The 11,722-nt window shown below is 38.3% G+C and overlaps 1 protein-coding gene across 3 annotated transcripts in view; it reads left to right on the top strand.

The window, feature by feature from the left end:
- Casp8ap2 (caspase 8 associated protein 2) overlaps positions 1–11,722 on the top strand; it is a 35,699-nt gene that overhangs the window by 8,115 nt on the left and 15,862 nt on the right. For all 3 annotated transcript variants that reach the window (XM_008839953.3, XM_029566866.1, XM_029566867.1), the window contains exons 2-6: positions 4,431–4,513; positions 7,427–7,495; positions 8,618–8,718; positions 9,507–9,581; positions 10,378–10,493. In XM_008839953.3, the coding sequence (XP_008838175.1) occupies positions 4,459–4,513; positions 7,427–7,495; positions 8,618–8,718; positions 9,507–9,581; positions 10,378–10,493 (416 nt within the window). In that variant the 5' untranslated portion in view covers positions 4,431–4,458. The remainder of the gene's footprint in view (positions 1–4,430; positions 4,514–7,426; positions 7,496–8,617; positions 8,719–9,506; positions 9,582–10,377; positions 10,494–11,722) is intronic.

Here is an 11,722-nt window from a genome sequence, read left to right as displayed (position 1 = left end):
TCATTTCTGATTTTGTTGATTTGGATTTGCTCTTTCTTTCTTTTGGTTAATGGGGCTAAGAGTCTGTCTATCTGGTTTAGCTTTTCAAAGAACCAGCTCTTAGATTCATTGAGTCTTTGTATTATTTTCTTTGTTTCTATTTCATTAATTTCTGCTCTCATTTTTGTTATTTCTTCTCTTCTGCTGGCTTTGGGTTTCATTCGTTCTTGCCTTTCCAGTGTCTTGAGTTGCCGTGCTAGGTCATTTATTTGGGCTCTTTTTGATGTAGGCACTTAGAGCTATAAACGTCCCTCTTAGGACTGCTTTTAATGTGTCCCAGAGGTTGTGTTGTGTTGTATCATCCTTTTTGTTGAATTCCAGGGATTCTTTTATTTCTTTCTTAATTTCTGCTTTGACCCACTCATTGTTTAGGAGTGTGTTGTTCAGTCACCACAAGTTTGTGTAGCGACGAAGGCTTTTTCCAGTGTTGATTTTGAGCTTTATTTCATTGTGGTCTGATGAAATGCATGGAATTTTTTCAAATTTTTTTTGTGTTTGCTGAGGTTTGTTTTGTTGCCCAGTAGGTGGTCAATTTTTGAAAAAGTTCCATGGGGTGCTGAGCAGAAAGTGTATCTTTGATGCTTGGATGGACTATTCGAAAGATGTCTGTTAGGTCCATTTGCTGTATAGTATCATTTACCTCAGACATCTCTCTGTTTATTCTTTGTCCAGTTGACCTGTCTAATGGAGACAGTGGGGTATTGAAGTCCCCTACTATTACTGAGTTGGGGTTAATCTGTATCTTAAAGACCTGTAGTGTTGTTTTTATGAATTTGGGTGCAAAAGGAGTTTGGTGCATATATGTTAAGGACTGTAATATCTTCTTGGTTAACTGTTAGGTTGATCAGAATGAAGTGACCCTCCTTATCTCTTCTGATTAGTTTTACTTTGAAGTTTATTTTGTCAGATATTAGAATTGCAACCTCTCTTTGTTTTTTAGTGCCATTTGCTTGCAATATTCTTTTCCATCCTTTTATCTTAAGGTAGTTCCTGTCCTTGACGGTGAGATGGGTTTCTTGCAGACAGCAAAGAGGTGGATTGTGTTTCTTAATCCATTCACTTAGCCTGTGTCTTTTGACTGGGGAGTTGTCCATTGATATTTAAGGTTATTATTGAAAGATGTGTATTGGTTGTTGTCATTTTGATTGCTGCTTGTGTTCTCTGTCTAATTTTGTGTTTCTTTGATTATACCTTTATTTTCTTTCTTTATCCCTGGGGTATAGTTGTTTCTCTCTCTGCTCTCTGTATTGCTTCAAGTGTTCTTTGAAGGGCTGGTTTTGTGGACATGTATTCTTTCACACTATTCATGTCATGGAAGATTTTTCTTTCCCCCTCAACTATAATAGACACTTTTGCTGGGTAAAGTATGCTGGGATGGCATCTATTGTCATGTAGAACTGGAAAAACCTTGGTTCTTCTGGCTTTCGTAATTTGCATTGATAAGTCAGCTGTAATTCTGATGGGCTTTCCTTTGTCGTGACTTGTTTTTCTTTTGCTGCTTTCAGTATTCTCTCTTTGTTCTGTACATTTAGTGTTTTTACTGTGATATGAGGAGTTTCTTTTCTGATCCTATTTGGATCCTATTTGGTGTTCTATGTTCTTTATTTTTATAGGGATGTCTTTCCTATAAAGAGAATTTCAGTAAATTCTCTTCTACAGTCCTGTTCAAGATCTGGTCAGTACCATTAACTTGAAATTCTTTTTCTTCCTCTATTCCTGTGATCCATAGATTTGGTCTTTTCATAGGGTCCCACATCTCTTCTATATTCCATTCCTGTGGTTTTTTAAAAATTTTCCATACTCTTTGCTTGAGTGGTCCAGATCTTCAGCTTTATCCTCCGGTGTTGATACTCTTGTTTTCCATCTCATTCATTCTAGAGGTGAGGCTTTCCCCTGTTGTTTCAAGTTGGCTTATTGAGTTTTATACTTCCTTCTTTACTTCTGCCTGAGTTTTCTATCTCTTTTATGAATTCATTTAGAAGTTTATCCCTGTCTTCTTTTAGTTCTTTGTTTTGTTTGTTCATGTGTTCTTTAAATTTGTTCATGTGTTCTTTAAATTTGTTGAATTCCTTGATCATGTTTATGATTGTTCTTTTAAATTCAATGTCCTGAGTTATCTCTAGGGAGTTTCCTTGTAGAACTTTTCTACAGGAGTGGTGGAGTTTGATGGGGATAGAGTGTTTTGACTTTCCATTTTATTATTCTTTCATTGTGATTTTGGCCTGTGAATTTCTTTTGTTTATGATTCTGATATGAGAATTAAGTTGAAATGCTTCTGTTTGTATTATTGGGGTATCCTAGATCCTTTCTTTATTGGTTATGTAAAGCTGGTTGGTACAGGGTTCAGGTTCTCTCAGGTTTAATTTGGAGGGAACTGATTGCTTCAGATCAGCTGTTCAGGAGTACCCACAGAAGCCCACTCAGGTTCCAGGCAGGTACACCCAGGCTTCCTTCACCACGTGGAGGCAGGATCAAGGGGCTCTCAGATAGTCCCTTGCGTTCTCAGGCCCTCTGCCAGAGGGAGGCCGGAACTCAGCACTCTCTGGCGGTCTGCTGAAATCCAACATTTCTTTATTCCAAAAGCATTTTTTGGTTTTGTCTTTTGAGACAGGGTCTTGTTATGTAGCCCAGGCTGACCTGGGACTTGTGTAGTCCAAAGTGGCTTCAGGCTCACAGTCCTCCTGCCTCAATCTTTACCCTTCTCAAATTACAGGTGCTTTTCACCATACTCAGCTTTTTAAAAAAATGTGTATGAGTGTGTTGCCTACATATATGTAAGTGTACCTGTGTCGTGCATTGCCCATGGAGGCCAGAAAAGGGTGTCAGATCCCCTGGAACTCGAGTTACAGACGGTTGTTAGCCCCCATGTGGGTGCTGGGATTCAACCCCAGGTCCTCTGCAAGAGCAACTAGTGCTCTTAACCACTGAGCCATCCGTCCAGCCCCCATATTCAGCTTTAAAAGCAATAGTTTTGTTTTGTTTTAGAGACAGGATCTCCCTATAGTCCCAGCTGACCTGGATTTCACAGAGATCCTCCTGCCTCTGTTCCCAGGTGCTGGGACCAAGGATGTGTGCCACCACAACCAGCCTTAAAAGCAGTTTTGTTTTGTTTTACATTTTATTTATTGTGTGTGTCTGTACGTGCACTTGCCGTGGCACACAATTCAGAAATTGATTTTCTCCTCCTACCATGTGGTGCTTTGGGTATGAACTCTGGTCATCAGGTCCCTTAACCCATAGAGCCATTATGCTAGCCCTCTAAAAGCAATTTTTAAAAACTGTCCAGGTTGGTGAGGTGGCTCAATGGATGAAGGTGCTTGCAGCCATGCCTAACCATCTAAGTTAGATCCCCAGGACCTACATGGGGTAGAAGGAGAGAACAGACTCATGAAAATTGCCCTCTGAGCTCCATGTATGCTAATGTACACCCCTTCACATACAAAATATACGTTTTAAAAAAGTGTCCTGCTGGGCCTGGTGGTGCGTGCCTTTAATCCCAGCACTCAGGAGGCAGAGGCAGGTGGATCTCTGTGAGTTTAAGGCCAGTCTGGTCTCCATAGCAAATCCAGGCCAGCTGTGGCTACAGGGAGACCCTGCCTCAAAAAGACCAAAAAAAAAAAAAAAAAGTGTCCTTTGCTCATTTTATGATTTTTAAAAGATTGTGTGTGTATGTGTGTGTATGCATATGTGGATATGTGTTTTTAGTAGTGATGACTATTTTAATGTAAAAGTTAACTTGTATTTTGTGATTCTTTTTTTTCTCCCCTCGTGCTAGGGATCAGATTTGGGGCCTGGCACATACTAATGTATTTTGGCCTGTTTTTCAGAACTAGTGTAATTTACTTTGTGCATTGCTTTATTCTATTAACAAATTCAAAATTTGCTCATTATGGTGGTGTATGCCAGTACTCAGGAGGCAGAAGCAGGTAGATCTCTTTAAGTTCAAGGCCAGCCTGGTTTACATAGTTCCAGACCAGCTGGGACTACACAGGGGTGCCCTAGCTCAAAAAAAGAAGAAGAAAATAATAATAATAATAATAATATATATATATATATATTATCTCACAAATTTAAGATTCTTATTTTATAGTTTAGACTTTTGCCCCAGCCATGTGTGGTGGTACATGCCCTAATCCCAGCACTTGGAGGCAAAAGCAGGCATATCTCTGAGTTCAAATCCAGATAGGGCTATATAGTGAGACCACTCTTGTCTCAAAAAAACCCTCAAGTATGTAGACTTTGCCCCCATAAAGATAGGTGTTTAAAAAATGTATGCAAGTCTGCTTTTTAGAATGAGTGAACTTACTCGGTGTGTCCGAATTTTAAAGTTGCTTTGTGACCTGATCTAGGCTTGTTCTAACAGTGGAAAATCTTTATATTTTATGTCTTAGATGGCACCTATCAAAAGGATATAGGATCATGGCAGCAGATGATGACAATGGTGATGGACCAAGTTTATTTGATATCTTTTCTGGTAAGAGCTTTCAATTGTCTTTCTGAATTTCTTCATTTTTTAAGTTTGGTGCTGAGAATTGGAACCCAGGGCTTTGCAAATGCTAAGCATGTCCTCCATCACTAGGCTGTATTCCTAACCTCACTTATTATTTAAACTACAAAATAATTATTTTCAGGGCAGATTGTCATCAACTTTTTCTCCCTGTATATAAGTGAATTAACTCAACAAAGTATTTAGAAAATAGGGAGTACTTAGCAAATGTGAACCTGTTTTGTTTCTTATTGTTTTGTTTTTACAGTGGTGAGGATCAAACCCAGGGCCATATACTTGGTTGCACAAGCACACTACTACTGAACTATGACCCTACAATTTTTTTATTGGGGTGGGGAAATCTCACTGTGTTGCTGAGGCTGTATTGGAACGTTCATATCATCCTTCTGCTTCACACTCTCAGTTAGCTATAGGTACAAATCACTGCACTTGGCTGAACTTTCTTCTCTCTCTCTCTCTCTCTCTCTCTCTCTCTCTCTCTGTGTGTGTGTGTGTGTGTGTGTGTGTGTGTGTGTGTGTGTTTCTCTGTTTTGAGACAGCATCTCCCTGTAGCCACAGCTGGCCTTGAACTAATATTTAGATCAGGCTGGTCTAGATCTCACAGATATCCACCTGAGTCTGCCTCCCCAGTGCTGGGATTAAAGGCGTGAACCACCACACCTAGCCTACCTGAGCTTTCTTATTATAATAAAAGCTTTTAAGCATCTAAATAAAGTCAAGGTAGCAATTTTGCCAGTATGAATGGTAATTGTTTCCATTGTCATATCCCAAATAGGTATTTGTTACTTTTGAAGTAAATATTTCCAATAAATGAAGTTATACTTGTTCATTGTTGTTCAGGAAAAATTGGTAATCATGACAGATGATTAATTTGAAAATAAAAAGAACATGGGGTGGGGAGATAAAGAAAGAAAATGAAAACATCATTCCTGGATATGGTTGGACATGCTTCTAATCTGAGCACTTAGGAGGCAGGAGAATTGTGACTTCAAGGCCAGGTTGGAATACATAGGAGAACTTGTCTGAGAGAGTGAGAAAGATGGGGGTGGCGGGGGAGGGAGTAGTAAGGTGGGAGTTGGGGGAGAAAGAAAGGAGAGGGAGAGAAAGAGAGAAAAAGAGGGGGTGTAGGAAGGCAGCGAGCCAAGACCTGGTAGTATACTGAGCTCATAAAATATAATCTATACTTTTGGGAGTTGGCAGTGCTGGGAATTTAATCCAGGGCCTTGTGCATGGTAGGCAAGCTCTCTGCCACTGAGCTATATCCCCAACCCTAAATAGAAATAACCCAATTTAATTCTTTTATTGTATGATTAGGCTTTGGCCTTAATGCATTACTTTAGATTATAGACATATTTACTAATCAGATTTTTGACTGTCATTCTATAGAGTGGAAAGGACAATTAAAAATGTGTTTGGGGTCTGGAAGGATGGCTCAGCTGGTAAAGATGCTTGCTGTAACCCTTACAACCTGAGTTTAATCCATACGACTCACATTGTGGGAAAGAATTGACTCCCAGAAGTTGTCCTCTGACTTCCACATGAGGGCTGTAGTATGTGTATACCACATATAAACTCATACACACACCCAGGCACAGTGGCACATGCCTTTAATCTCAGTACTCAGGAAGCAGAGGCAGGAGGATCTTTGAGTTCAAGGCCAGCCTGGTCTACATAGAGAGTTCCAGGTCAGCTGGGGCTACAGGGAGCCTGTCTCAAAAAGATTAAAAAAGAAAAAAACAAAAACAAACTCATACACATACCCTCACAAAATAAATGAATGTTAAAAAAAGAACCATAAAAGCCTATTTTGTATAATTCTACTTTTAATTTCAAACTACAGTAAAACAAACAACCTTCGTTTTTCATGTAGATATCACAAATATTTAAATTTTATTGCACTATTAATTTTAAAGGTCAAAATTGCATTATTCTCTCTGGACTCAGGCTCTTGCACATGCTAGCAGGTGCTCTGCCACTGACCTACAGCCAAGCCTGTGTATTTAAAGACTAACGACAGAGCTAGCATATGTCTACTTTGAGTATACTTTTGAATTTCATTTTAATTTATGTGTTTTTTTGGACCTACTGTCTGCTTTATTTTTGGTGGTTGTTCAAGAAATTGTAATATTTGTCTTTAACGTTTTCTAGTGCAGTTGCTAACACTGTGCTTTCTCAATAAAATGTAGAGTCTTTTAGGGATCATTATTTTTATTCTCTATCTTGCTCTTTGTTAGGAATGTCAAATGTATGATGATTTAACCATGCTGTCTGTATATCGTAAACCCTGCAGTATAATGCTTTAATTTCTAATTATATATCTTAGAGGAATTAAAAACGTTGAAGGAAATAAATTTTCCTTTTATATTTAATTATGTTATCGTTTACTATTGCTAGTCTCTACCTTCCTTTAGTGTTACCATGGTATCACTTTGCCTTTGTCCTTTGTTCCTGGATTCCAGGTGTATATTATGTGAGAGCTTTTGATATTATCCTGTAGGATTCTTTTAGAGTTTTTAGTCCCTTTTTATTTTGGTTTTTGGATTTGGGTTTTTTTGTGTTGTTTTGTTTTGTCTTTTGCGACAGGGTCTCACTGTGTAGCCCTGGCTGGTCTGGAATTTACAGATTTGCCTCCTGAAGGCTGGAATTAATCATGTGCACCACCATACTCAGCTTTTCAGCCCTTTTAAAGTGATCCCTCCCCCCAAATCTGAAGTAGTCAAGTTATAAATCTCTATGTCAAAGTTTTTCTTTTTAAGCATATATAAAAACTTGTCTCTTTAGAGAAAAAAAATAATAAATTCCTTTCCTTGTCCTTTTGAGTAGGAATGAAAAAACTTCACTTCATAAGTCAGTTTTAACTAGTCTTTGCCATTTTTGCAGCTTCTCCTCTTAAAAACAATGATGAAGGCTCATTGGATATATATGCTGGGTTGGACAGTGCTGTTTCTGGTATGTAAGTTCCAAAAAATAGTCTCATTTTGGTAGATCAGTTCGAGCTTGTTTTATTGCTATTAGCGCCTAGTAACTTCACAACTCCTAAATAATTTGCCCAGTCTTTAAAATGATTTAACAGAGGCAATTACTTTCTGGCTCATAGCTTACCAGTAGAACATATTAGCACATAGTCATTCATCTAGGACTCAGGTTTAGTTAGACCTTGTGCAGAAGTATTCAGAACTGGGTCTGGAGAGATGGCTCAGCAGTTAAGAGCACTGACTGCTCTTGCAGAGGACCTGGGTTCAATTCCCAGCACCTACATGGCGGCTACGAACTGTCCTTAACTCCAATTCCAGGGGAATCCGAAGCCTTCTTCTGACCTCCTTGGCACTGCACGACATGGGTGCACTCACATACATGCAGGCAATACGCTCATACACATAAAATAATAAATATGGCGGATGGCGGCTACGAACTGTCCTTAACTCCAATTCCAGGGGAATCCGAAGCCTTCTTCTGACCTCCTTGGCACTGCACGACATGGGTGCACTCACATACATGCAGGCAATACGCTCATACACATAAAATAATAAATAAAATATTTTTTAAAAAAAGTATTCAGTACCATTGAAACGCAACTGGTGCTGTGGTCTATGCATACCACTGCTGCTTAATGCTGTTACTGATCACCTGATGTCAGAGCATTTGAAAAGTTCTGGTATGGTGAATGTTCTCACATGTATCAGTAAGAATGATAGTGGAATGTCTAGCAATATGTCTGAATTAGAACCTTTTCCATAATCATATCTTCCAGTGTATTGAATAGAGATGATTCTCATGCTTGATGCTTAGCTACAACTATTTTGCATAATCTGGCAATTCAGCCTTCATGAGGCCTTCACAGGCATCACATGCACGTGGTTCACTGATATACATGCCAGTGAAACACTCATATACATAAAATACAAATAAATACATAAAAATTTAAAAATCCTAAAACAAAATACAATGATAAACATGTATGAAATGTCATAAAGAAACCATTTTTATGCCTACTGAAATGTTTTAATAAAGCTATTGTACAGAAGACTCCTAACAAATATTTTAATATAAGTTTTTGTTTGTTTGTTTCAGACAGTACTTCTAAATCCTCTGTGCCATTCAGAAACTGTTTAGATTTATATGAAGAGATCCTGACTGAAGAAGGAACTGCAAAGGAGGCAACATACAATGACGTAGGGTTGCCACAATTGTTAAGAACAGTGATTCACTCTTGTAGCTCCTGAGAGCAGCACCAGTTTATTATTGAACACATATTCTATATTTAGGATCAGTTCTTAAATTAAGAGTATTTTATCAGTTTCTGCTTCCACTTTTTCAAGAAATATTTTCAGAATACTTGTCTAAAGTTAGTTGCAATTTTGACTGAGTTTAAGTATCTGAATATGTAAAACTTTAGTGGACTACTAAAGTAATGTGACTTTTATTTTTTCATAGTTTATACTAAATTTGTTACATAATGTGTCCTTATATGAGACAATTTTTTTCAACTGGGTATTTGAATATTAAGATTTGTGGGTTGAATATGAAGGTTATCAAAATACATCATTAGTATACTGAAAGCATTGTGGCACTTGTCTATAATCTCAGCACTTGGGAGGTCGAGGTAGAAGGATCAAGAGTTTGAGACAGCCTAGGCTACATAGAGAAATACTCTCTCATAAACAAAGACAAAACAAAAGAAGCAAAAGCAAAACAAAAACTGTAATCTGACTAAATACCTATCAGTGCATTGATTTTTCAATAATTTTTTTTTCTTTTTTTCTTTTTCTTTTTTGAGACCGTCCCTCTAGTCCCAGCTCATCTAGAACTTGCTATGTAGACCAAGCTGGCCTCAGTCTCCCAGAGCTCCACCTGCCTCTGCCTCCTGTGTGTTGGGATTAAAGTTTTCACAAATTTTTAAGTGTCACTTAAGCTAAGAAACTAGTGATACTCAAATTAATCCTTTCGTTTTGTTTTACAGTTACAGGTAGAATATGGAAAATGTCAGCTGCAAATGAAAGAGCTGATGAAAAAGTTTAAGGAAATACAGACACAGGTAGCATTGTGATTATTTTTTCCTTATTAACATTTGTATGTCTGTATATGTGTGTGTGCACATGCAAGGGTATCCGTGCACTTGTCTGGGCATGCATGTGTAGGTCAGAGGCCAACCTTCGGTGTTGTTTCTCAGGTACCATCCACTTTGTTTCGTTTTTTGAGACAGGGTCTTTCACAGACCTGGAGCGCAACAAGTAGGCTAGGCTGGCTGGCCAACAAGTTCCAGCCTCTCTCTACCTCCCCAGTCCTGGGATTATAAATATGTGCCACCATACCTAGTGTTTTTATGTGAGTTCTGGGGCTAAAACTCAGATCCTTATGCTCGCATGGCTAGCATAAGGATTTCCATCTGAGTCAGAGGCAGGCGGATCTCTGTGAGTTCAAGGCCAGCCTGGTCTACATAGTGAGTTCCAGGACAGCTGGGAATACAGGGAGACCCGGTCTCAAAAAGACCAAAAAAAAAAGTAGTTTCCCATTAAGTGTGCTTTTTTTAGTGCTGTTATCTTCTAATAAGGGAAATAGTAATTTTCATAGCACTTTTTTGAAAATTACATGCAATAAAATGTGTAATTCTTATCATTTAGTTAGTATTCAGTAATAGCAAGCTGGGCAAGGTGGCATATGCCTGAAATCCCAGCACATTGACGGCTGAGACAGGAGAATCAAAGGAGTTCAAGGCTTTCATGAGCTACCTAGCCAAAAACACCCCACAAAAAATAGCAGACATACATAGCATTAGTAATAATTTTGTTCATATGTACTCTATTAATATATTTTATTAATATGTTTCTTAGAACTTGAACTTAAAAAATGAAAACCAGTCTCTTAAGAAGAATATTTCAGCACTTATCAAAACTGCCAGAGTGGAAATAAACCGTAAGGATGAAGAAATAAATAATCTTCACCAAAGGTATTTCTGAGGGATGTAGGTCTGTCATCAGTTACATGGATATTGATTTGTGAAATATTTTTTACTTTGAGTTATAAGATGAAAGTGGTTATTTTATTAAATATTTAGGAGTTTTATGTCAATGGTGACTAATATGCTAATGATTTATAATGATACATATGATTACTAATATAACATTGCCACATACCTCTTTAATACAGCTTTCTAAAACATTGGGGTCTTGCTGTAGTTCTGTTTGCTCTGAGAAAATGATGGTATATGTCATGTATTCTGCTAGATCACTCCACATTACTGAGATATAAACAAGAGAGTAGGGCTGGGGAGGTAGGTGAGGTACAGCATGTGCCTAAAATGCCTGTGACCAAAAAGAAGCAAGATGGCTGAGCAGGTAAGGCACTTGCTGCCAAGCCTTATATAAGCCTGAGTTTGATCCCTGGGACCCATATGGTGAAAGGAGAGAACCAACTCCCATAAATTGTTCTCTGATTTCCATGTACATGCTGTGGCATGCTCACCCCCTACCCCACGAAAATAAATGTCATAAAAATTTTCACAAAAAGAACAAAGGAGGAATCTGCCCTTACAATGTTTGTTAATAATGAACCCCTCTCCGGTGGATTTTCTTTGTTAATTTGCTCCTTTTTCATTTTTTCAGTTGAGGGTGATATTCTACTCCAGGGTTTATAGACAAAATTTTTGGTGGTGGGGGGGACACTACAGATTTAAACCTGTTTCCATTTCTTCCCTTCTAATTTTTTGTTTGTTTGGTTTAGGAATAAGGTGTTAGTTAACTACATAAGCAAGGCTGTATAAATTTTTGACATGTCTCCTGAGTGATTTATCTTCCTGAGTGCTGGAATTGTAGCCATGCGTCACCACATTCTGCTTTATTGTTGTGGGGTTTGTATTTTTTTTTGTTTTTTGGGGTTTTTTTTTTTTTTTTGGTCTTTTTGAGACAGCTGGCCTGGAACTCGCTATGTAGACCAGGCTGGACTTGAACTCACAGAGATCTGCCTGCCTCTACCTCCCAAGTGCTGGGACTAAAGGGGTGTGCCACTACACCTGGCGTTTTGTTTTGTGGTGATGATGCTACAAGTTGAACCTGGGGTATTATGCATGCTACACAAGTGCTTTACTGCTGAGCTATGTCCTAGCCCTTTTTACAATTTTTTTTCCCTCGAGTGTTTGTGTGCTGAGATTATCTGTGTGGTGTGTGTGTGTGTGTGTGT

Source organism: Nannospalax galili, unplaced genomic scaffold (assembly GCF_000622305.1).
Source record: "Nannospalax galili isolate Female #2095 unplaced genomic scaffold, S.galili_v1.0 scaffold1299, whole genome shotgun sequence".
In the NCBI taxonomy this organism is placed as follows: domain Eukaryota; kingdom Metazoa; phylum Chordata; class Mammalia; order Rodentia; family Spalacidae; genus Nannospalax; species Nannospalax galili.
The sequence above is the reverse complement of the archived record's forward strand: the minus strand, read 5'-3'. Positions and strand labels throughout refer to the sequence as shown.